At 40.7% G+C, this 26,280-nt stretch overlaps 4 protein-coding genes across 7 annotated transcripts; 2 read left to right on the top strand and 2 right to left on the bottom strand.

Annotated features, from left to right (window-relative positions):
- The first annotated feature begins 529 nt into the window (after positions 1-529).
- On the top strand, positions 530-12,404 carry LOC108612323 (uncharacterized). 4 transcript variants are annotated; one of them, XM_089468203.1, is made up of 9 exons: positions 530-688; positions 7,648-7,737; positions 7,928-8,097; positions 8,159-8,250; positions 8,353-8,467; positions 9,275-9,408; positions 9,478-11,396; positions 11,637-11,804; positions 11,875-12,404. In XM_089468203.1, exons 2-8 carry the CDS (start codon positions 7,698-7,700, stop codon positions 11,771-11,773), a joined length of 2,607 nt encoding a protein of 868 aa, XP_089324329.1. In that variant the 5' UTR covers positions 530-688; positions 7,648-7,697; the 3' UTR covers positions 11,774-11,804; positions 11,875-12,404. The 4 variants fall into 4 exon arrangements, with proteins under 4 accessions (XP_089324329.1, XP_089324326.1, XP_089324327.1 ...); XM_089468200.1 differs by having other exon boundaries at positions 9,478-11,804; XM_089468201.1 differs by having other exon boundaries at positions 628-678; positions 9,478-11,804.
- Positions 12,310-16,014, bottom strand: mus301 (mutagen-sensitive 301). The gene is made up of 7 exons (XM_018008535.2): positions 15,125-16,014; positions 14,622-15,074; positions 14,358-14,563; positions 13,700-14,302; positions 12,766-13,644; positions 12,573-12,707; positions 12,310-12,518 (listed from the first exon to the last, which is right to left on the bottom strand). The coding sequence occupies exons 1-7, from the start codon at positions 15,927-15,929 to the stop codon at positions 12,435-12,437; spliced, it is 3,165 nt and encodes a 1,054-aa protein (XP_017864024.1). The 5' UTR covers positions 15,930-16,014; the 3' UTR covers positions 12,310-12,434.
- Positions 16,015-16,109: 95 nt separating this feature from the next.
- Positions 16,110-21,805, top strand: Setx (probable helicase senataxin). Its single transcript, XM_018008854.2, has 7 exons — positions 16,110-16,420; positions 16,489-17,620; positions 17,674-19,357; positions 19,424-19,569; positions 19,630-19,731; positions 19,787-21,408; positions 21,478-21,805. The coding sequence occupies exons 1-7, from the start codon at positions 16,229-16,231 to the stop codon at positions 21,637-21,639; spliced, it is 5,040 nt and encodes a 1,679-aa protein (XP_017864343.1). The 5' UTR covers positions 16,110-16,228; the 3' UTR covers positions 21,640-21,805.
- Cds (CDP-diacylglycerol synthase) lies at positions 21,781-26,221 on the bottom strand. The gene is made up of 8 exons (XM_018008470.2): positions 25,965-26,221; positions 24,994-25,118; positions 24,274-24,370; positions 24,025-24,201; positions 23,466-23,954; positions 23,253-23,384; positions 23,050-23,184; positions 21,781-22,991 (listed from the first exon to the last, which is right to left on the bottom strand). Exons 1-8 carry the CDS (start codon positions 26,058-26,060, stop codon positions 22,914-22,916), a joined length of 1,329 nt encoding a protein of 442 aa, XP_017863959.1. The 5' UTR covers positions 26,061-26,221; the 3' UTR covers positions 21,781-22,913.
- Positions 26,222-26,280: the final 59 nt, after the last annotated feature.

Below are 26,280 nucleotides of genomic sequence, written 5' to 3'. Positions count from 1 at the left end.
AAATAATAAAAACAATAATAATTTATCAATTTAAAAAAAAAAATACAAATACAAATTCTAATTCTCACTCAATAAATTTTGCAAGAAATTCAATAAATAAATTGTATAGAAAAAGAAACAAATTAATATTTATATATAGCTATACTAAAATCTTAATAAGCAAAACCTGTTAAGCTGCTTATGAGATAAAAACAAGCGACTAAACAGCAAATGCTGCAAACTAAACTCAACAGCAAAAGCTAAACAAACAGTAAAAGCAAAAGCAAAAACAAAACAAACTACAAACTATTGCAGAATGTGAAGGAAAAACTGTAACAAAAACTGCTACACAAAGAAAAGCTTTGGCTTAAGCTTAAGCTCGAGCGCTCTCTCAAGCAGCGGCTGCGCACGCTCTCAGTTACGCGCTCTCTCCGTCTCTCTCTCTTGCTCGGTACAGCTCGTTCGGCTGAGCGCATGCGCAGTTGCCGATGTCGTTGTCGTTGTCGCTGTCGTTGCCTTTGCTGTAGCGGCCAAGCGGCAAGAAACCAGTTTCCAAGACATGCGACTGGAAATCAAATTAGCGAGCTAAAAAGCTTCGTTTCGTTACCAAAAAGACGATTTTATGCCAACGCAAAGTTGGCCAACAATCTGCAATTTCAGTCTGCAAACGGTCAGCCAGGTGAACGGCAGCCAAGACAGGTTGGCAACAGTAAGTGGGCGTGGCTAAGCAACGCTGCGCATGCGCTGCGTTCGCACAAGTGTATCTATGTGTGTGCGTTTCTGTGTGGCTGTGTGTGTGTGCGTGTTTAGCATTGTGTTGTAAAAAATTATATAAAATTTATATGACCAAACAAAAGTTTTGCATGCAAATTGATAGTGGTTGATGATAAAATTAATTTTCGTCAAAAAAATATATATGTAATCAAATTAAACGCAATCATAAACGCCTTTGGGCATAAGTGTTAAATGCAGCTGTATTGGTGTGAAAAACTAATGCGCAAGTGTCGTAATACCCTCAGAGTTTTCAATGAGAAAGCACTAAAAACTAAAGTTGAAAATTAAAGTAAAAAACAGAAAATAGTTAATCTAACGAGTGTGTTAAAAATATAAAAAAAATACACACACACATAAAATTAAAAACAACAATAATAATTTTCACAAGTGCACGCACACTATGCAATAAAACTGCAATGCACGCACACACATACATATGCAGGCATATGTTAGTCCCTCCCTCTCTCTCTCTCTCTCTGCCTCTCTCTCTCTCTTTCAGTTGTGTGCGTGTGTTTTGCAGTTTATTGTATAAAATTTTCCATTTTATGCTGCATTTTTAGCAAAAATATAAATGTATATATTGAAAATTTATTAAAAAACTAAAAACAAGTTTTGGATTATTTGAAAAAAAAAAAAAAAAAAACATACAAATATTTTGCTAATTTTAAGGTAAGCCATGTGTCTCTATTTGAAATATTATGCAGCATCTTTTTTAGCCCAGCAGCCTCTTCAAAGCTCATGGCCAAAACTCTTGGCAAAACTTTGCAAAATTATCTCAAGCGTTGCTAATTATTTGCCATGTACAACTTTTGCTGCAGTTGTTGTTGTTGTTGCTGTTTGCTGTTGGCTCAAAACACAACCAACATATTGTTGGTGTTGCTGTAGCATTACTTGCTGAAAATACACAAACAATTGCCATCATTTGTTTATACACAATTTGTTGCTTTTTTATCTGTGGCGGGCGCATCTCTTTGCCAAAGAGCCCAAACAAAACATCGCCGATTTTACTTTCATCAACAGCTACAGTAAACACAACAACAACAACAACAACAGCAACAATAGCAACAACCGCAACAACAACAGTTACAGCAAACAAATTTTTAAATTTTACTTTCATTCATCTGCGACCAAGCGTATGCGAACATTATTTTTATTTTTTATACATTATTTTATTTTTATATACTTATATATATACATTATTTTTTCTCTTGTTTTGTAATTTCTTCAAGCACTTTAGTGCTCATTTTTTCCATTACGCCCAGTTTTCCTAGCACTTAAATTTTTGTTGATTACTGGGAAACACCTAAAAGGCCTTTTAGATGCGTGTGAAACGGAGATTTCTCATTGAGCTGATGCTGCTCTCTTTTATTTCTGTCTCACCTTTTTTTTTTTGCATATGCTCCAACGACTTTACTCGAATAAATCGCAACCGGAATCGGCGATTAGCTTATTTGGCCATAACAAAAACAAAAAGTAAAATAACAACAACAATTGACAAGCACACAGATTGAAACTGAAAACTGATTTTCCAAAAAGAAAACTTCGGTTTCACTTGCCACTCGCAAACGCGAGCGAACGCATTCAAAAGTTGTGAAGATGAGAGCAAACTGAAAATCATGTTGATATACATACACATATATCATTAAACTTTGATGAAGTGTGATATTTATTTTATATTTTTGAAATATGTAATACAAAAATTTACATATTTTTCATGTTTATATTTGGCAGTAAGCACTTCTGGTAATAGAAATAGTTGCAAGCATTATCATATTCATTAGCATATAATAATATTCTGTAGGAAGAACATTCTGATTAGAATCCATATTAATGAGCCGTAGACATGCTATGCGTTTTTAAGGTCAGAATTATAAAAACGTCAAGGTCTTATATTATATATGCTTTTTTTTTTCAAGAAAATATTTAAGTAGGTAAATTACATATATACTTTTATATACTAAACATAGATACTATTGTTAAGAAACGACCAAGATTTATGGCTTAGCATTGTGAACTTGATCTATCGCCATAGGAAAAATATCTCTTGGCAATAAAAAAGTTGCTTTCAGTCAAGTTTAAAGTGTTATTATAGGTTTCTAATTAATCATCGTTAAGCTATTGAGATTAAGTGCTGATGCATGCCTCTTAGATCTCTATCAAATAACTTGTGATAGTTGTACTTGAGCTACTCCCATACGCAGTTGGCAACAAGTGAGCGATAGAGTTTAATTGTCATAAACTAATCTTGGCAATCTGCCCAAAATCGATTCACGCTGACAAATGGCTCTACAAAGGGCAATTAGCTAAGCCCACATTAATATTGTATAATAGCATGCTAAACAGATCGAAGAAAACAAAAACAAAAACTGCACCACAAAATTCAACAGAAACACGAAAACCACAACAGCTGAGGTGACCTTGAAAGCAAAACACAAAAAATACAACTAAAAAAAAAAAGTCAAATGAAAAGTCCAAACACCGAACGGAGATGCTAATTTTTTGATGACAACGCAGCAGCTCGAGTCAGAGTTTGGAACCGGCATCTATTGAAGATCAGCAGCGCTCCTCGAAGAGGCAACCGGTTGACTCGACTTGATGCATAAATTAAAATATATATATAGTATATATATATAGTATTATCAAGCCAAAATAAAAAGGAAAAACTGTGTAGCGAAACCAGTTGCTGACGTCGCTGCGACGACACATTTCACAGAAATTTTGTGGACTGCTCGCATTAGAAATGCAAATGAAAACGAGAGCTCTTTTTGTCATCCGAAATATAGGGTATAGTCACTCTATATATATATATACATAGTGTATATATATAGAGTATATATAACTGGCAGCTCCAGACGAAAGTCTGCGGCCTTTGCAATAATATATAAATTTCTGTATTCTGATTGTGCATTGTCTCTGACTGCGACTGTGACTGTGACTCTAACTGTGACTGCGACCTTAGCCCAGCCGCCTGCAGCTCTGCCTCCCCTAGCATCACTATGTTCATTGTCTCTGTCTAGCTAATATTTTAATTAGTTAACGTCATTTGCCAAAATCAACTTGAATAAAAACGGAGAAAAAAAAAATAGACAGAGAACAAATATTTATAGAAAAAACCCACACACGCACAATCACAGATTTTATTGCTAAATTATGTGAAAACTCAACAAATTTGAGTTTTGAGATTATTTTTCTGCCAATTTGCACAATTTCAAGGCACTCGCGCTCATAAAAAGCCCCTAAAGAAAACTATAAAATTAGATAATTCACAGAAATAGAAATAGAATGGATATAATAAATAGTTTCACAGAAATAAAAACTAAAATTTAATTTAATTAAATTCACATTTGTTAACTTCCTGTGATACATAAATTGGTTCTTTAATATTTCCGAAGATCTACTGCACAAGCTTTGACTCTGATTGCAGCACAGGTTCATTTTTGTGTTTCCCTTCACATCAGCAGCAATTATAGATGTTACTAAATAGGCAGCTGTGACTGTGATGAAAATTGTGACTATGTTGTAGCTCTTATAAATAAATTAGCCAAATTATATTTTAGTCATTAGCTAAAAACAAGCACACACACAGACAGTCACTCATAGCAGCTGAAGCTATTGCTGAAACTGCTACTGTGAATGAAACTGTGATCGTAGCTGCGACTGCGACAGCGACTGAAGCTGTTATTAATCAGATGACAACAATAAATTCTTATGCTGACTAATTGCATACATATATATTTTACCTATATAAGTGTATATAAAATTGCTCTACTTTAGACAGCATAAAACAATAAAATTATAGCTATTACAGTGACTATGACTATAACTGTGACTGCTACTGCCACTTGCCTGCCCATCATCAATAATTTGTTAAATTGAAGACAAACGAAAAGCAAAGACAATAACAGCTCCAGCAACAGCTCCAACAACAACAACAACAGCAACAACAATTTTACCGGTATTCGTGTGTTTGTAAGCGATCGTGCTTAGCCTTGAATTTGAACTTGGCTAAAAGGCAATTCAACAGCACGGAATCTTCGAGGCATATCAATACAAGTCAGCGACATCCACACAGACAGACAGAAAGCCGCGCTTAATGGTGGGCCGTAAAAAATTAGATGCTCATCTTATTATTATTGTCATTTGCGGCAAACAATGGCCAGATATTAATATATAGTATTGTTTATGGCAACACAAAGTGCGGCCAATATAAGGGAATCAGCAGAATTAAAGATAAGCCATAAATTAATAATTTAACTTGTTTAGTATGCCCATATATCATACCATAACATAAAAGTCGAAACGCGCTTGACCTTAGATATTTGGAATGAGAGATGGAGTACTTATTACATATATGGAACAGAGAGAGAGATAGAGATCGAGAGAGGGAGACAGAGAGAGAGAGGGAGTGAGAGAGAGAGAGAGTGAGAACAGTAAAGCGAGCTTAAATGCCAACCATAACTTGATTATCTATAATAATATATATAAAATATCTTGATTATCTATAATGTCTGCTCATTAAATTATTTTATTATCAACGATTTTAATTCCCAGCTTTATTCTGCTTGAACGCTGCGTAGCTGAACCCTTTGACATTTAAAAAATGTATACAAGCCTGCATCATGTTGTTGGAGGTTGCATGAAAAGAACCAGTTGGCTGCATTCGGCTATTATCATCATTTGTCACATATTTATCTAAACTTAAGCTCAAAATGTCAGAAACTGCAAACACGCAGCTGGAGACATCGTCAAGAGACATCATCATAAGCAACAACAACAAACACCAAGAAACCAAAAACAAAAAAACAAAAAATCTACTTAAAATGCGCGACACATTATTTTTGTGGAGCGGGGTGTGAACGGCAAAATCTTTGAACTCCGTCGCATTGGTAAAGCACACCAAAAGAAGAAGAAAACGACAGACGATAAACGACAGACGCCAGCGACATACAAAACAATGAAAAACAAAATTGTGCCATGAATAACTGAAAGGCTGAGCAGCTGCGCGGCTGAAGCTACAAAAATCCATTACCTAGAGCAATTCCATTGAAGCTTCCTCTTTGCCAAAAAGTGAAGAAAGAAAAACCAAAATAAACAATCAGACGTCGCGTTGCGCTGTCTGACATTTCGAAATGCGCATACGCCCCGTTAAACGAATGGCTAATCAAATTCAAGGAAAATCAATAAACAATGCATAATAAAACTATTATCCGTTATATATATCTGCACCATCTGCATATATATGTATGCATGCAAACAATGCCAAACTGACGAATTACAATGCTCCAATGAACCTTTCGATTTGTATCACTAAGCTAAACCCGCCTCTCTTACTCTATCTGTCTCTCCCTCTCTCTCACTGATTTTGCAATAAATCAGCTGCAAGTGTTTGGCAGCTTGGAATTTGCAGTGAATATATATATATATATATATATATATATATATATATAGTATATATGTATGTATACTATGCTTAAATGATATCAATATAAATAATTAAAGCACTTACTTTTTATGGCAGCTGCCGCTTTTGAAATTTTGATTTTTGCTTTTGATTTTGCTTTTGCTTTTGATTTTGGCTTTTCTTTCATATAAATATATGTATATATCTACATAGATATATTTGCACAGCCAATTAAAACGCATTGAAAATGAAAGTGTTGCCGCATTGTAATTGTAATCTATTGTTCACTTTTCAATTTGATATAGTTATGCATTGCCCGACTGTCTGTTCGTCTGCCCCTCTCTCTCTCTCTCTCTCTCTCTCTTTCTGCCCATCTGTCTTGCTCTGTATTTGCTTTTGTTGTTACCCTTTCGCTGTGCTTTACGTAAGTGACATTGAAGGCAGCGGCTAATTATGCAATTACTAACTACTTCAACTGAATCAAAGTGTTTAAATTAACGGAAATTCAACGGAAATAAAAGCGAAGCAAAAGCGTTTAAGTCTATCATAAATTGAAATTCATAAAAAACTGCAAAATGTGCAGTCATTCCATTTATTTACTTTTTTTATTTCATTAAACATAAATTTATAGGCATTTAGTTTTGTTACCAAAATAAAAATATTTGTTTTAAATGCTTTTATTAGCCAATAAGAGAGTACTACCAAATGCCAAATTGCCAAAAAAGCTGCAGAGTAAATATTATTAAACTTAAATTCAGCTTAAGGTGAGCAAGAAAACTTTTTATAAGTTAGGTTTTCTACATTTCTGATCAAAGAGCAAACCATAAATATTTTAAATCATAAACGAAAAAATATATATATTTAAATATATATTTAAGTTTGTAAGCGAAATACATGACTAAGTATATCTACTAAACAATTATGGAATTCAACGTAAAGCAGTTTCACTTCTTCCATTTTCATCGTTTAGCCATAAAGACGAAGCATATAAAATCAGACGATTTGAATGTCTAGAATACTTTCTATAGCCATATTCAGATATATATATATTCATATACTCATGTATGCTAAGTTCAGAAATCAATTGACTGAATGACTGCCGAGCAGCTGCAAAAGTAACGTTAATCAATATATACATATATATATGTGTGTAATGCAGTTAGGTATAGCTCCGAAAAAAATCAGAAATACTTGAGAATTGCGTGCCGAAACTGTTAAGTGAAGAACCCAACGGAATCGAGAGGCATTTCTTTTCTTTTCATTTTATCGTTCAGTGACTCTTTTAAAGCATAAATCTTTGACCAAGTACATGGTTATGACTATGAGTGTGAGTGTGTGTGTGTTTATTTGTGTGGGCGTGTTAATTGGCAAATTCTCGCATTTTTGTTACAACACTTTGTGTTTTTCCTTTTGCTTCATTTCTTTTTCTTTCTTTGTGGAATTTACATAATAATGTTATTATATTTGTTTCTTTGTTTTATTTCTGTTCAAAGCATACCAAAGCGGAAAATATAAATACAACAGCCACTGAAGAGTCGTCATAATGAAGAGAGCCACAAGCTGGCTGATCATAACAGCGACAGGTGAGTCGAGCCGAGTTGCTCAAGGAAAGGTTGCATTAACTAAATTGTTGTCCCGAACTGGATTATGGAACAGCAGCAGCAGCTGCTGCTGCTCTGATATAATTCAGGCACAAAAACTGCTTCGCTTATGCAATTAAACAAAAAAACCAGCTATAATTTAACACATTTATTTCTTGTTTTTTATGGCCAGTGCTGTTATTGGGTCTGCTCAGCTCTGCGGATGCTGCGCTGCCCTTCAAAAAGGTTTCCATTGCCAAAACTCCCGCCTCTACAACCACAAGCACAACGACCACCACAACGACTCCAGAGCCTGTCACAGAGAAGGAGGAGCCGCCCACTGCTGAGGGCGAGGAGGGCAAGGTGAGCACTGCATAGCACTCTCATGGCTTCAGATCGGCAATGAAACTTCTCTAATTTGCAGTCGGAAAATGGCACGATCTCAAAGAGAAAACTAACGGGCATACCCCAAATCGATTATGTCTGGGATCCAAATCTGCCGAGGGAGCTGAGAGGGTGAGTTTACACAACATATAAATAAACAGAATGTTTTTCGTAAGGAAACCGTAAATAACAATTTTTTGTGTACTTATTTTTTTTTTTTTTTCTTGAATGCAGCTACAATCTCTCGACCTATCCTTTCTTGTCCTCCGTTCCGCCCATGGATGAGATCCACTTTAAGTGCGAGGGTCTACACGATGGCTTCTATGCCTCCATCGAGTACAAATGTCAGGTGAGTGAATTCGTCAATGATAAATTACTCAAATAAGACTCTTAGGTAAATGCTCTTCTAAGAAATTTTCAGGTAATGCATAATTTAGTGAACAGAAGTGAGAAGCAATGTTCTGATTTTCATTCTCCCATATTTAATTTCATTTTCCATCCGTCTCAGATTTGCCATCGTTCCTCATGTTATTAGTCTTCCCACTCTGTCCCTTTCCATACGACTCTTGCTTTGCTCTCATTATGCATATATGCATACAAAGCTCTCGTCTCCTATATTTTTCGTGGAATAGTTCTTATTCCGTAGCCGCCCATTAAAACCTTCAAATCTCACTAATACTCGAAGAATATCACATAATAATCTGTAACTAACCGACTATAAAATATTCCCTAAGTAAAGGGTCACTGGGGCCAGCCAAATTATATGTTTTGCTAACTATGTTATGTGTCGGTTGACCTTGTGTTCACAGTAGCGCAACGGGGAATGCGGTCTGGGGACTGGGGCTGGGGAATGTAGGAGGCGACGTTATCCAATTGGCCAAGTTGAACAGCCAGCTACCACGTAACTCGTGTCCAGTAATTTCTCTTTTAGCCGCCGTCGTGTGGCTTACGTGCCCAGAGGCGAAGCCAAGAAAGAAAAACATTACAAAAATAATGATAATAAAAAAAACTTGTCTGCGTGTCGATCTTGACCTCAAAATGAATTTTGTTTGCCTGGCAAAGAGACGTTAAACAGACTTTATTCACACCTCCAGTGGGAGTACCTGATTCAGTTGTACGCAAATTACACACTAACAGCTCTCCCAACTATTCACAGATCTATCATCATTGCGTCTATGGTATACGACACGATTTCCTTTGCGCCAATTTCACGGCCTTCGATCAGCGCACCTTCATTTGTCACTTTGCCTCCGACGTGGACTGCGAGGGCTCGCAAAAGTATTGGAACAGGTGAGTGCGAAGCACAGGTGACCTGCTTAGCGCACCGTGACTAACTGAAGTTGTTGCCCCATCGCGCAGAAACGATGAGCTGTATATGGCCACCACTACGTCTTCGACGAGTACCACCACAACGGAGCCACCACCGCCACCACCGCCGCCGCCCAGACGTCGAGGTCAACGTCCCTACCATCGGCCCTACAACCGCCGGCCCGTGGATGACTATTACTATGACGAGACTGACGATGAGTACTACGATGATCGCTATAGTCGTCGCAATCCACGTCCCCGCCCACGCAAGCCACAGCTGGACTACGACGATGAGTACGATGAGAAGCCGCTGCGACACAATCGCAATCGGTACAGGGACGAGGAAGATCTAATAGACGAGGACTACGAAGATCGTCGTAATAGACCTGGCGGCCGTCGAGGAAAGCCCCCAGCGGGCGCAGTCGGACGTGGTAAGGCAGTGCCCCGCAAGCCCGGACGAGTGGATGAGCGTCGCAGCTTCAGTGAGGATCGCGATGCAGAGGAACCACGTCGTGCGGCTGGCAGACGGCGCAGCAGCGATAAGCGCCCGACGCCCTCGACAACAGCTGTGTTGGACGAGCTCGATGAGTACGAGAAGCCTTACGAGCTGGATCAGGAGGAGGCAGCCGAGGAGCAGACTCCACAAAAAGTAAAAACCACGCCCAAGCCGCTGGCCGAGTTCGTCACGCCGAAAGCAGCGGCTTCCTCTGTCTACGCCCGTCCACGTGCCCCACCCCGCATAGCCCGTCCCGTGCCCGTCAACGAGAAGAAGAAGTACTCCTATCCAGTGCAGAAGAACACGGCGACTACGCCAGCTTCAGCTGGTAACGAGCAGGAGGACGACGATTACTATCAAGATCGTGAGCAGCAGGAGGATGACTATGAGCAACCCGTACAGCCAGCGCGCTCTGCCTCTCGTCGACGCACTGCAGCGCCCAAAGAGCAGAAGCCCACGCGCTCCACGCTGCGCAAGCCGGTCACAGACAAGAAAACCCTGCTGGATCTAGAAGAGGACTACGAGGCGGAGCAGAGGGAGGCGCCACGGCGCAAGCGTCCGCAAGCCATCAGAGCGCGTGTTCCACCTGCCGATGTGGACTTTGTGGATGATGTGGACTACGAGGAGCGACCAGTGCCTGTACGAGGTCGCGTGCGTGCCAAAGCAGGAGTAGCACGTAAGCCCGTCGCGCGTCCACGCCAGCCCATTGTCCACGAAGAGGAAGAGGAGCTGCTGGAGCCCGTCAGCGAGGAGCTGTCGGAGCAGCAGCGTGCTCCTGCAGCGCGCACCAAGTCCAACTCCTTGGCGAGCTTAACTCCGGCGCGTCGCAATCAGAAACTGGCGTTGGCCGCGCGTCAGCGTGCGCTGCCAACCTCCACGACAACAGCAGCACCAGCCCTGGAAGAGGAGCTTGCCGAGGAGGAGCCAGTGCAGGCGGAGAATGAAGAGCCTGATGAGCCACTGGCGCCCGCAGCACCACCCAAACACCTGCGACCCGCTTCGGTACGTGTGGTCAAGCGACCCTTCCTGCCGTCGCGTGGCGGCAGCCCCTATTTGCCGCGTGGCCTGCAGCCGGTGGGTGTGGCAGTGCGAACGGGCCAGCTAGCCAATGAGGCGCGCACCACAGACAGCACGCCCATTGACATGGGCTCGACCATATCGGGCGTGCGCCTGCTGGAGCATGGAGCTCCACTGCTGCGCGGCGAACAGCCAGACAGCGATAGTGATGAGCTGCCGGCACCGTCGCCCAACCCACCGCGCACCACATTGCCGCCACGCAGTGCATTGCCCACGCCGGTAACGCCGCGTCGCCCCGAGCCACCACAGCCGGTCAAGCTCAATCTGGACGAACTCTATGAGAACGACTACGATGTGACGCTGAACGATGCGCTCGATCCCACGCTTAAACCGCTTACGCCACTGCATCCACATCAACAGCATCAGCATGCCAACTATCAGAGCCGGCCCTATGCCAGTGCGTATTCAGCACCTGCACATGGTAGCGGGTCGTATAATCCATTTGCCGGCCATGCCAGTGGCAACAGCAACTATCAGCAGGCATCCATCTATCAGAATCATTCGCCGTCATCATCCATTGCATCCGCTTCGCAGTCTCAGTCACTGTCACAGTCACCGTCACAGTCACAGTCACAGTCGCAGTCACAGTCGCAATCGCCACCGAACTATCATAGTGATTCCTATTTCTCATCGACAGATATACGCCGGCGAGCGATTGTCCCGGCGCAGAACGCGCGTTCACATAGACACGAATACGCTGCCCGAGGAGCAGTGAGTGGCGCCCAAGTGGGCACACGACTTGCCCAGCATTACTACGATGAGTTTGCATATTAGAGTCGCGGTTACAAGTCTGTGAAAAACTAAGGTACATCACATTGTGGATCTACGCATGCGAATACAATCTAATATATGTATACCCGTATGTCTACTTTCAGTTTCTTCAGCTGTATATAACTTTCAACAACTAGAAGGCAGATCGGTTGCCCAGGCAACTGCTTTTCTACACTATCTTTTACGCTATCTAATTATAATATATTTTTTCTCTAGTTAAAGTTCAAGCAGGCATCATTTTATCAACTCAATTTGCGCTTAACTTTCTACATGAAACAAACAAAAGAAAACAAAAACACTAAATTTAATAATATACACATTGTATAATACTCAATTGTCGTGATAGTAGCCGAGACAAAAGGTAATCTTCAAATTTTGTCTGCTAATTTTTATGTAGTACACAAACAACAAAACAATTCAACATTATGAACAACAAACAAGAAACATCAACAATCAACGTGAACAGCCTCTGCGCTTAGCTAAATACTCGGACAAGAAAATTAAAACAAATTAATTTAAATTTAGTATGCAAGACAACATTTTGTGTGCGTGTTAATATTTAAGCTGTATTCTAGGCTCAAGTCGAGTGCTTAAACAAAATTAAAGATATGAAACAAAACAACTAAAAACTAAATGAGTTCCCAAATCTTATTTACATTGAACTTTATTGCGCTTCGCTGGTACAGAGGCAGCTCTTCAGAGCCTCCGTTGCCTCCTCCAAATGGTCAAGCTTCTTCATAAGAATTATCTGGGCACAAATATATTATTTAGCTATGATTAAAGTAGGTATAATTGGACTTACCTTGGCAGCTGATATTATTTCGTTGGCCACCTTAAGTGGCATGAATTCCACAGCTTTCACCAGCTCGAACGGTCGTGTCTTGGCCACATCTTCGATGGTTCTAAAGCCAGCGGCATAAAGCTGCTTGGCGCGATTCTAACAAATACAGCAGAGTTACAACACATAATATGGCTCAATGTTCCGAAGCACTCACAATCTTTACAGCGGGCAGCTCGAGCAGTGGTTCCAGTTCCTGCGTGCCACAGCGATCCATTTTATGATTGATGCGCTCGAACAGAGGCTTGAAGCACCAGAACTCGTCAATTTGCTCGCACAGACGAACGATGGCACTGGCTGCTGCGGTGCTTTGGCTGATCAGCTGCTGCAGCGTTCCACGCTCTACATTGTACTTGCTGGCGATGCTGGGCAGAGGATGTAGGCTGAGCACATCAGCTAAAATGAGCACTTTGTAGAGGCGATTCAATTGCAGTGCCAATGGACCCTGCACGGACTGCGTCTTGGCTAGCTTAGCGGCATGCGCTTCCGTAAAGCCCAGCTGCTTGAAAAGCGCCTGAGTCTGGGCTGGAAGTAAATTGTACTCGCGGAAGAGTATGGACGCATCGGCAGGTATCAGCTCATCGCCACGCTCATTTGAATTGAAGCACACGACCAAATACAGCAGATGCACATAGCTGGTGAGAATGAGCTGCTGTTGCGCCAGCTGCAGTTCCTTGTGTATGGCAAAGGTACGTTTGTAGTCTATGCCCGCCTTGAAGGCGGCGCGACCAATGCTGGTCAGCTGAAAGCGCGTAGATTGACTAATGAGCAAGCGACGATCGGGCGCCGAGCGACCGCTCTGGTTAATGTCTTGCGTGGTCATTATGTCCGAGCTGTTGGGCTTGCTCTTGGGCGCACTCTCTCTTAGTTGCAGCACTTTGTTTTTAAACATATCACGCAGAATGCGCAGCACCAGCTCATCCACAGCAACTTCCAAGGCGGCGGCCTGCACGGCTAACAAAGTGCTGTTCACTAGCCGATTGAGATCGCGTCTGCAGTCAGCAAGGTTCAGGCCAATGACGCTCAGTATTAGAGACTAGAAATAAGCTTAGCTAATAGAAGAATTCGAATAACAGATTGCATAGCCATACCTGCAAGCCAACAGCTTCGAACTGATCCAGCGAACTCAGTGCCTTGTCCATGGGAGAGAAGAGCATCTGGCCAACCAGAGCATTGTCCTTGCTCTGGGTAATGAGAATACTTTCACCAGCTTCACCAAGACCAGCACGACCTGCCCGTCCGACCATTTGCTTGTACTTGCACAACGTCATGAACTCTTGACCCACATAGGGCGCACGAATGATTACACGCTTGGCTGGCAGATTGACACCCGCAGCCAGCGTGGAGGTGCAGCAAATGACTGTGATGACGCCAAACCGATATGCAGTTTCAATATATTTGCGCTCGTCCGTGGTGAGGCCAGAATGATGATAGGCAATGCCATACGGCAATGTTTTGGCCAGCACCGGACTTAGAATGCCACACATCTTGTCCAGAGCGTTCATGAGATCAGCTTTTTCGCTCTGCCGATGCTCAAAGAACTTTTGCTTGGGCACAATGCGGCTTAGTAGCAGCGCTACATTCTCACAGTTTTTGCGCGTGGGACAAAAAACCAGACAGCAATGCTCCGGAGCACATTCGGTTATCAAGCCAGCCAAATGATCAGGATCGGCACGCTCCACAGCAGCGCTGTACTGTAAAAGAGTAAAATTATAAAATATTTATGGTAGAGAGAAGCCACATTCCTACATTGTAGTTAACCGTGCGACTAGGCACAAAAATCTCCTCAACCGTTTGTCCAGCTGAATTGATTTCCAGCAAATCATTTCCACATTTAATGAATTCCTTAAGCTCCACCGGACGAAAGCCCCGCGTATACACATCCGCATTGAGAAAAGATGAGATTTCATTCAGATTGCCAATGGTGGCGCTCATGCCGACAATTTGAATGTTGGCTAAATTCGGAACAAAGTAGTATACTTATTACTTGAATACTTATCTCTCTGTGAATACCTTTCAAAAACATGATCTTCGTTAGGAAAGCCTCTAGTGTCGCACCGCGTCCGCGTTCGCCAATCAAATGCAGCTCATCAACAACTACCATGCCGATTTCATGTGCCCTTTGCGCATCGATCAGACTGTCCATTAGAACGGCGCCCTTCTCGATAGATGCTACAAACAGGCTGCGTCGCTTGCGTTGCGGCTGTGGCGGGCATTTGCCCTTGCCCGCCGTGTACTCATCCACAATGAAGTCGAGTGCAATGGCAAAAGGTGACATTGCGCTCACCTTCTCCTGCACGATGGACACATATGGCAATATGAAGAGGACATTGCGTTCCCGGCAAAGCAGCTCGCGCAACATTAGGATTTCGGCAACCAAAGTCTTGCCACCGCTAGTGGGCAAAGCATAAATAAGATTCTTACGCTTGTGTATGGCAGGCAGATTCAAACATTCATCCTGCCATTCTGAAAGAATTTTAGTATTAGCTGTAGCATGCCATGAACAACTTACTCACCATATAAACTTTTGATGCCCTTGTGCTCGAATATTAACTTCTTCACCTTATCCGGCAGTCCATAAAAATCTCCTTTACTGGGAAAGCTGTTGTTGTGCTCTTCCTTAGAGGTTTCGAATTCGGAAAACGCCTGCGTCTGCCAGTCCAACTGATCGAGCGCTGCAATTTCTTGCTGTGCCTGTAGCATGGAACGGTTCTGTAGCGCTTCATATGTTGCATACTGTGTGCCCTGCACAATACCTTCCAAAATGGACTTGGATATGAAGGACATTGACATGGAGTCTTCTTTGGTTTGAGTAGCGGGTATTTGTAGTCGATCTGGAGATTTGGGAACTTTAAAAGCCACTGCGTCCATAAAAAGTTGTGTATTTTGTACAAGAGGGTCGCTATAATCATCACCACCATGGAAAATATTCTCCATTTCAGTAACTGTCAGGTCATTGAGATTGATCTCTTTGAAGCTCTGCTCTTTTATGCTGTTCTTTTCTTCAGTCTTCGCCGCCACCTGCGCTGTTTCGTCTGAACTGGGCATTGAAATATCACCAAAGAGACTGTCATCCGACTGGCTCTGATGAAACTTATTGCTGGTTTGACTACTGAAAGGTGCAGATACGACATTATTTTGTCCACTAAACAAATCCTCCAACTTTGCATTTGAAAAGAAACTGGCATCATTGTCCGGCCAAAATATACTCTCGCTCATTTCCATGCTTTGTTCGGGTCTATTATGGTCGACACAAACTCGTTTAATAGGCACATTATGTTCTGGTGTTGAGCCTTTGCTTGTAAATTTCCTTTTGGACATTGTATAAAGAAAACATTACTCAAATGCAACGCGCCAAAAAGTGTAAGGCAGCTGATTTTCCACATGATAGTGGTGCCACTAAGATTCCCAAATGCACTAGTATTTTATACAATTGATGGTATTTTTTCGATATTTTGCCTAATTTTAAGTCCAGAGAAAATCGAAACTCCTAGAATTTTATTTCATGTGGCATATGGTCACACTTATAATATCAGTTTTCATATTGTTGAGCGCAGAAGTTTTTGCATTGCAGTTTTGCATATATTCTGATTCCCAATTCTCTTCAATGTACTTCCGGAATGGCTGCGCAATGCAGTTATTGGTACTTGGAGCACGTCAGCACCGGCAAAAAATTAATTCTGCAGTCTGGCGACAATTTAGTAGGCAGGCACTCGTGTTGCAAGATTGTCTTAAAGGATTATGATTTTTTGTCTCGACAGCATGCGAAATTTATTATAAATAGTGAAAATATCGTGAGTGTGGAGCAGTTGGTAAGTTGTCTATTTTATGTACAAGTATAAACTATTTATAATAATTATTTCATATTCATCATTGCAAGAATGCGTTAAATGGCATCTTTATAAATGAAATTAAGCTCGAAGTCAAGATTCAATCGCTTACGTCCGGCGATAGAATCGGCCTTGGGGTACAAGTTGAGTCCTTGGATGCTGTGGTTCCCCCGAACTATGCCATATTTCATTTAAAACAAATGTGTCCCAATGCTGCCGATATTGTCATCATATCAGATGAGGAAGACATTGATCTGACACCGCCCAGAATTGTCCCAAAAATGGTCAACAATAATAATGGGGACGCCTCTGAATTGCAAAAGCCAGAGGCTAGCAATGTTGAAGGCTCTACTGATGAATGCACCTCAAATGCAACTACAAATCGCCCAATACATTTGCCAAAGCTGCCAGAAGTGAAGCAGGAGTTACTCTCTCAGGCAACCAAAGAGATTGAAAACATATTCGGCGAGCCCGATGAGGAACTGCTTGAATCGGTGTTTCAAATTAATCCTTATGTCTACAAACAGCTAAACAACAATAACATTGCGCCATCTGGTGGTAAAATACATGATGGCGATGTAATTGAGCTGCCCGAAGAGGTTAACTCGCCACAACTAAAGGAGAATTTCCAAAATCCAGACATGCCTCCTCCTAAATTGTCTTCCGCATCAGACAAGATATCAAAAGATGATAAGATAATTGTAGATGACAACGAGGATGACTATGATGAGAATTTTGAACTGTCCCAAGCTGTTTTGCGCGAAATGAAAGAAGAAATGGCGGATAGTCTGCATGAGGACTGTGACAGCGAACAGGAAGAAGATTTTCAGCCAGCTGCGCCGTGGGTTAAATCAGAGATAGCCACAAAAATTGATGACGATGAAATTATAGTCATTGAGGATGAAGACGATGAACTCTATAGCAAAGTGGCGGATTGGTCATCCAAACTGCTTACCCAAAATATAATGTCCCAGGTATATCCACTAGATGATGAAAAGGACTTAGATGACGTCAATAATGAGGTAGACAAAATCAAAGAGGACAATAATGTCGAGGAACAGGCTGTGAAGTTATTAAATGATAATAGTGATACTGATACCGACAATTTTACCCAGCATCCGCTTTTGATGAGACGCAGATCCAAAGCGCTGCGAATTGAAAGCAGTGAAGATGAGTCTCCAGGTAAATAAGATCTTTACTTATTTCTGCAATATTTTCAAATCGTTTTCTTTCAGACGACAGCAACATCATAGACAAATCCTTTCCTACTCAAGATGAAAAAGACGAGGAAAATAATATGCAGGAACTGGAAGTGGTTTTGGTGCCATTTGCTAGTGTTCCAGATAACGAAATAGATACCAAAAAAGGAAAAAAGAAGTCCACACCACGCAAACGTAAAAAAACAGTTTCAGAACGCTCTCAGGGCAACAAGGTGCCAGTTCCATTGTCTTCTCCTACACGATCTTCAGCTCCAGAACCAAAAACACCTGTAGCCAGTCCAACAGCATCTTCATCTGCAGATCTCAAGACACCTGAGAAGTATCGCAGCCCACGCATGTTAAACAGATCCAAATCCTGTTATGCGGAAGCTCCCACATCTTCGTCTCTAAGTTCACATATACCAGTTACGTCTGACAAGAAGGAAGACAAGAAGACATGTGGTAAATTGTCAGATCCCAGAGTATCAAAAACAAAATGCAGACCGCGCTCAGGAAATACATCCGACCTACCAAAGTCATCAACTACAAAGAATCTTAATGAATTACCAGAGTCTAAACTACGCCCAAAAGAATGCAGTCCACGCATGATGAATAGATCCAAATCCTGTTTTATTGAAAACCCCACGACTTCATCAAATATACCAATTGCAGATAAAATAAGCGAGGCTCCTATTAATGAAAATGGAAATGATGCCACAGTCAAGAAACCTGATAGCGGACTTTCCGAAGGCATGTCAATAGATCGCGACTGCGCCAGCGTAGCGTCACGAAATGTTGAAAATCCTCGTGGACCAACTGTAATTGAGGCACCACATTTGCCCATTTATCGAGGCAAGCTGCGTGGCATTTCAGCAACAAGCAGGAAAGAAGAGCGCAAAAATATAATTCTGGAGAGGCAACGCTCTGCGGAATACCAGGCAGAGATGAAAAGGAAATGGTATCAAATTCGGCAAGCCAGAAAACGCGAGTGCCAAGAAAACAAAGAAAAGCGCCGTGAGCAGCTAAAAAAACTAACCGATAAGCCCAAGCCAGATGAGACGACGGAACGTGCTGATGCGCGTAAACGAAAACTAACCAACGTACCTACGCCGAGTAATTGCAATCGTGGTGATTTTCTTACCAAGGACATCCAGCCACCAACAACAAAGAAGCCCAGACTAGAGAAAGTCCCAGCAAAGCCTGAAAAACCAACACCCAAGCGACGGGCTACTATAGAGTCCTTCTCACAGCAGCTGAGTGCTATGGATTTAATTAGAAATCTACCTGAACCACCGAGCCGCCCGAGAGTACGCAAAGATGCCGAATTGGCGCGCAATCAAAGGACCTGCAATCGCGTTACTTTTGCCGAAATGGAGCGCGAATTTGACTTGCGCCAAGAGCGAGAGAAGCGCGCTAAAAGTAGTCGGCACGTTCGGTTCAACGACAACTTGCAAATCAAAATAATCGAACGGGTTCCGGGTGCTAATCGCAAAGTGGGCAACTTCAAGGACACCAAGAAGATAACGTTAAGTACGTACGCGGAGCGGCGCGCTTGGTCGCAGGCAAAGGGCAGATTGGAGAACTTTAGCGATTTGATAATGGGCAACATTCTGAGCTGGGCAAACCAATGGCTTCAGCTGGGCAGCGCCGATGCAGTGGCTGAGTCTGAGGTCCTAATACCCATCCCAAATGAATTCAAGAGCTACAAACAGTACAAAGAGTATGTAGAACTCAATTGACATTGTAATGCAAAATGACTTAATTCAATTTCAACTTACAAATGTAGGATTGTCATACCATTGATGAAATTGGAGCTGCTGTCCACCATAGAGCGCGACTACAAAATTTCCAGCTCGACGTTTGAAGTCAGTTTGAAAAACATTTCAGGTTCCAACTCCCGCAACCGACCTCGCTATGTGTTGAACACTAGATGTAAGTCTCTTTATTCCATTTATATTTGAATTTCATAATGGCTACTCTTTAATTTCGTAGATAATAGCAGGATCGGCAAGAGATTTGATCTCTACACTATTAGTAGCGAAGACAAGCTGAAGGAGACGTTCGCATCACTTCCTCAAGTTCAGCGCGTTGCTGGTAAGTAAATCAAATATCAGATTAATAAAATCATATAATTTAAATACATTTACAGGCAACGTCTACGATTTGTCTTTTGAGATTTTGCAAGAGGGCATCAATTTAGATGTACTCAATTCGTGCAAGATTTTAACTGTTCGCCCTGTTGTGGATAATATTCGCGTGGAGATGGGCGCCTTCAATGCAATTTATTTGATGGGCCGCTCACCGCTATTTCATCGAATCCTGCATCCCAGCGAGACTGTGTTCTCGTACGACAACAAACTAGTACAACAAGCTGATTACAAAGGATTTAAGAAGTTGAATGATCATCAAATGGATATTTGCCAGCGCACTTGGAGTCGTTTGATTGACGACTCGACGCCTAGTGTAACGCTAATTCAGGGTCCGCCCGGCACGGGCAAATCGGCTGTAATCTCAAATCTAACGCTGCAGTGCATGTATGGTAGCAGCAGTATTTCACTCGACCGAAAAGTTCTCATATGTGCTCACAGCAACGCAGCAGTAGATAATATCACAGCGTATTTAAAGAAAGCTCGCTCGGCTATGAGCCACTCACATTTTGAGCTCATACGCTTTGGTTTCTTTGAGAAAATGGATTCAACCGTGCGCGATGTCTCGCTGGATGCCTTTCTCCACAAGAAACTTGCCGAAAAACGCAATCGTCTATCAGCCGAAAATATTGAAGCGCTAAAGAAGCATCAACAGATGCTGGAGAAAGAAATTGCCGATATTAAAAAGCTTCCTGGTCAAATCAATTATATACAAAATCAGCTAGATAGCAAAGAGAAACAATTACGCCTGGTCATGCAGCAATTAAAGCCACAGCTGACCCCACGGGAAGAGCACGAGTATTCCATGATGGTCTTGCAACGGGCTAATATAGTTTGCACCACACTCTCCAGCTGTGTTAAGCTAGCCAACTTCATAGACTACTTCGACGTATGCATAATTGACGAGGCAACACAGTGCACCGAACCCTGGACCCTTCTGCCATTGCGTTTTGGTGTAAGAGGTCTTGTCCTGGTGGGTGATACTCAGCAGTTACCTGCCACGGTACTGTCCCAGAAGGCAATTGAATTTGGTCTGGGTAATTCCATGTTCGATCGCATACAGCGCAATTTGAAGCAGCAGCTGGACAAGCCGGGAGGCAATCACTATGTTCATACCAAAATATTTAAATTAAGCAAGCAGTATCGTATGCATCCCGAGATTTGCAAATGGCCCAATAGTTACTTCTATGATAATCAGCTGGTGAACGCCGAATGCACCCATAAACTGATCTCTCCCTTTATACCGTACTGTGTCATCAATTTAAGCTATACAAAGGACACCAACGATGCGAGCAGTCGTAGTATTAGCAACGATGAGGAGGCACGATTTGTAGCCAAGTTGCTCCTCGAGATGGACAAGTTGATGCCTGTTAAGCATTTTCATTACGGACTAATATCCCCTTATAGCAGCCATTGCTATACACTTAGCCAGCTGATTCCCAGCCACATGAAGATTACGCCGCAAACAGTGGACGCGTTTCAAGGACAGGAGCGGGATGTCATAATCCTATCGAATGCACGGACACGCGGCGTTGGCTTCCTCACTAACTATCAGCGTCTTAATGTGGCCATCACTAGACCGACTCGGTGTCTAATTATCTGTGGAAATTTTGATGATCTGCAGGTAAGCATTATAAATATAAACCAAATTAATATTTCATTAATATTTTAATAACTATGTATGCGTTGGCAGTCTGTCAACATATGGCGTCATTTGCTGGACGATGCTCGAAAACGAAACGTTTACTTTCATCTGGAACGCGGAGATGTTGAGGATTTGCAGAAATCCCTAATTAGTAAGATACTTATAAAACCAATAGAAATTGCGGATAATACACCGTCGACCTCAAAGTGATCATTGCAAATGATATTTGCATTACCAAAGTGCCCTAAAAATTTGTACAAATTTAAAAAAATAGAAACTATGTACATATATAACTTACATAGATTAACCTAATATTTGTTGTCCTGATTTTGATTTTCCAACACAAATAAATTTAAGTTTTTTTTTGTTTTATTAATTTTAATTTAGTTTTGTAACATCAATAGAGACTGATCTTATATTTAAAACAGTTGCTCGATTCTAATTTGCACTGGATGAGCTAACGGAATTTCTCATTAAAATGATATCTCATTCTCAAAAGGAACTATGCATATATGTATATATTAATGCACGCAGAAACGTTTCTAGTGCATATAAGAACTGAAAATATTTGCGTTGAAGAATTAAATAAAAATATTCAACTATAGTTTTTATTGCACTAGAAATAAATATAACATAAATTGAAAGTCTTTAGATACTTGATCGTACGTATATTGTTAAGTAACAAACTAAAATGCTCATCCAAAAAATGATGTTTTAAGTTACAAATATTTACTAAAGAACATTTCACAATCTAAACTAGGCGCGCCTCTTCTCTGGCATGACTAAACTCGGCTCTCGGCGTAGAGGCGTAGAGCTTTATTATTTTAATAGTAAGTAAAGTACACATAGATGTACTAGATATACATATATATATATATATATACATATATCTATATATATATATTTATATATTTTGTAAATTCACACACGGAGACATAGACATTAAATTCATTTCATTGGATCGCTCTAATAGTTGCAGTTGTTGTAGTTGCCTTTCGCTGGCTTTCATTTGCAGTGTTTAATTCGATTTTGTAAAAATGTCAATCTAATAACGCAAGTATAGTTTGATTAAAGTTAATGGAATCGCTTTATAACAAATCACCGGTAATCGGATTGCAATTGCACTGTATAATGCCATTATCATAATAATATTCATAATAGTAATTGTAACTAAAATAACTTAAAAAAATCGTAAATAACAACAAAATTCTAAAGTATAACTAAAAACATAACAAAAAAATTATGCTCAAGAAATTAAAACTATTCATATAGTGTTCGATTCAATTGAATCACTTTTTGGGGCCCTTTACATTATCCAATTAGCGCTTGGCGAATGTTCATAAACAGAAATAAGAATATCAATGTATATACACATATGTGCATATATACATGAATATAGATTTCCTTTTATAATGAATATATATAGAGATATATATATAAAGAGACGTACGACTAAAGCAAACAGTTGTTGTTGTCTAATATTTTTAGTTTAGCATGTCGCCAAGCGAGTCTTTTAATGACTGATAAATTTGGTATTGTTGATCCGGTTTAAGATTATAAATCTGAAAGGAAAGCATAGGTTAAAATCTGATTATAAGACATATTAAATGCGAAACCAACCTGTGTCAATAGTTTTGACGGAGATGGAGTTCTAATGAAACTTGAAATGTAAACGTTGACAAAGGTGGCCATCAAAAACTGGCAGTCGAAACGATCCATAATGCCGCCATGGCCGGGAATCATGTCACCAAAGTCCTGAAAATAAAGAAAGATGTTTCAATTACAGACTCAGATATTATAAGCAAGGGCAAATATGGACTTACCTTAATTTTAAATGCACGCTTGAAGCCAGAAGCAAAGAAGCCGCCAAACGGTCCAATTATAGAGCTAAACAGACTCAGCGAGATCGAGTGCCATACGAATGGATAGATATTCAATGATTTGCCAATACCGAACTGAAATAGCAAAGAATGCACAAAAACCAATCAATACTAATTAGGGAAACCATACTGTGCACGTATAAATTTGTTACTTACCAATTTCAAGCTGTATTCCTGTGGCGTAAACAGATAACTGGGCACGCAGGACATTGTCATGCGACCCAGTTCCTCCGAGTATTGAATGGGGCATATAAAGTATTGGTAATTGCACAAAATATAAGAGAATAATATGCCGAATAGAACGGTTGCAAAACCACCACCGATAAAGCCCTCCCAGGTTTTCTTGGGGCTTAGCTTGATGAGGGGTGTGCGTCCAAAGAAGAAACCAAACACATAAGCCATGACATCATTGCAAACAATCATCGAAACGGGCACTATAAACCAAATAAGTCCCTCGAATATGTTTTGTATAATTAGATAACTTTGGGTGACGACAATTAGCAGCGAGACGTGCGTCCAGGCAAATAGACTGAACTGCTTAATATAATATTTCTTGACCAGCGATAGCACGAACCAAACGAACCCAACGATGTACAAGGCAAACGATAGGAAGCGATGATAGGTGACTAAGAACTTCAGGTATTCCTGCAATATAAATTCATTAAAAATAGGTGAATTCCTAACAAAGCTGTTGAGGACAGTGTAAGCCACTTACCACACGATTGATGACCACACCGAAGTAGTCAACTAGATGCTCGCCATAGAAGAAATAGTTGGACGTAAGCAAGAAATACCAGGAGAGACTGCGAAACCAGGGCAGGCCATGTATGCGATACACTTGATAGCCAATTGAGATAATCTCCTGAAAGCACTTCACCTGCACGAGCAGCGTCTATAAATGTCGATAAGTGGTTAATAGTATGTCACCGTTGGCACCCTTTCGCATTCGAGTTCGTTAACGTACCGTAATCATCAAGGCCAGGGGGCCGCCATAGATGATTAATGCAAATCCGCAAATCATAATCCATGTGAATATGCCCCGGATGACCCAGTTCTTCCAACTAAAACAACATTCGCAAGTAAAATAAACAAATGCATATGAAAGCAGAGCTATTATTATTAACACTGTGCCATAATTGGATAATTTAATGTGCCACGTGGGTATAAACATAAATATTAATATATTAGGAATAATTTTTAGATAAAATTATAACTATTTACCCACAATACTAATAGCCATAAATTATATTTACATTTAATCATATCTTAATGTTATATACGATAAAAATGAAATTAAATCAAAGACTGAAAAATTGGCGGATGACCGCACCTCGAATAGTAGCTTGAATATTTATTTTTGTTTTTTTTTTTTTTTTAAATAAAAATGTGGGATATGTAAAAATGATCATAAAAAGGACGTATAGATAGATCCTAATCAAGATGTTTATATTTTATGGTTTGAAAATTCTCTATCGACGCATACATTAATTTAAATAAATCATAATACCCTTTAATGAACCCCAATTTTTTGCAGGGTATAAAAATGGATTATTTTTGTTTCTTTATGATATTACTACGCACCGATTGCACACATCTGTATAGTGAAATAATTTTGGAATTTCGCACATTCTTTCACTCGCAATATCATTATTTATACACATCATAAATCATTGTTTGCACATACCGATCGGGTAAATCCTTAAGAGCAGAGTCCAAGATTTCGGGCGTTTTGTCCGTGCCTTGGGGCAAATTTTTGGCCAGCTCCTCAACGAACTTCTCCTCTGGGATTTTTTCTTCCTCTGAATCGACCTGCAAACATTTTATCAGATCCAAACAGCCACTCAATCATCAAAGCGATATATAGAAATTAAAAAAATTGAGACTGTTCGAATTCAAAGTCCAAAGACGTCGGGTAATTTATGTATATAGTATTGCGCAAAGTATAATCGGAACATTTGGACTATTTATCCAAGTTTATTGTTGTTTGGCTCTGGTTGGTTGTTTCAGTGGCGTGTTTTGTTAGTTTGTCGAAAATTTGGCGGGAGTGATAAGAAAGTTGCAAGGCTAGTTGGAGCCTATGCCTGGGGTCTTATCATTATCATAGAGACAAACAGAGGAATCATATTGTCAAAGCACGTCTCTGAGGTCGATGGGTGGTTGCTAGGTGGTTGGGTGGTTGTTAGGGACGCTTTTGTAATGGTCACTTAATTGGATTTGTTTGCAATACACCGGGGTCTTTGTTATTGTCATTTCTGTCTGCGTGTGGGTGTGTGCCAAGTATGTATGTCACAGTTAGATTTGTGTATGTAGTATATTTGTTATTGGTTTTTCTCCATATGCGTCCGCTCTCCTTCTCATTTTCTCAATACACACACTCTCTCTCTCTCTCACTCCCTATCTTGATGTCTCTCTGGATGGCGCTCTTTTACCACCTGCTCGTGCGTCAGAGAATAACAAAAACACTGCACACAATGTAAGGCACACGTACAAACATACGTGTATATAGTAGATATCTTGTTGTATTGGTATACATAAAATTCGCTTTTTTTGTATGCGCTTCAATGAATTATGCAAATTATGGAATGCAACTACTGAATGCACGTATCAACCGATAAATGTAGATATTTACAATCTGAATTGACCTGGATAACTTACATGATCTGAAGAATCAGCTGCGCTGTTTGCGGCAGTCAGAGCCGCAGCAGCCTCGTCAACATCGTTTTCTGCCTTTCTGCGTCGCACTTCGGCCATGTTTATGCTTCGGCACGCTCTACAAATTTATTTTAAATGCCAATCGCTTTTTCCTTAATTGCAGTTGACGCGCAGTTGTAGTGCTGCATAAACAAGAACTTAAAATTTAAATCGTCCGTTTTCTGCTTCTACACAACACACATACAAGCTATTACTACAATATCAATTAAAGCGGTGTGACCGGGTATATAAATGTTTGAAATGTGATATTTTATCAACA

This window comes from Drosophila arizonae, chromosome 4 (genome assembly GCF_054131065.1).
Source record: "Drosophila arizonae isolate 15081-1271.41 chromosome 4, UAZ_ARI_1.0, whole genome shotgun sequence".
Taxonomy (NCBI): domain Eukaryota; kingdom Metazoa; phylum Arthropoda; class Insecta; order Diptera; family Drosophilidae; genus Drosophila; species Drosophila arizonae.
The sequence above is the reverse complement of the archived record's forward strand: the minus strand, read 5'-3'. Positions and strand labels throughout refer to the sequence as shown.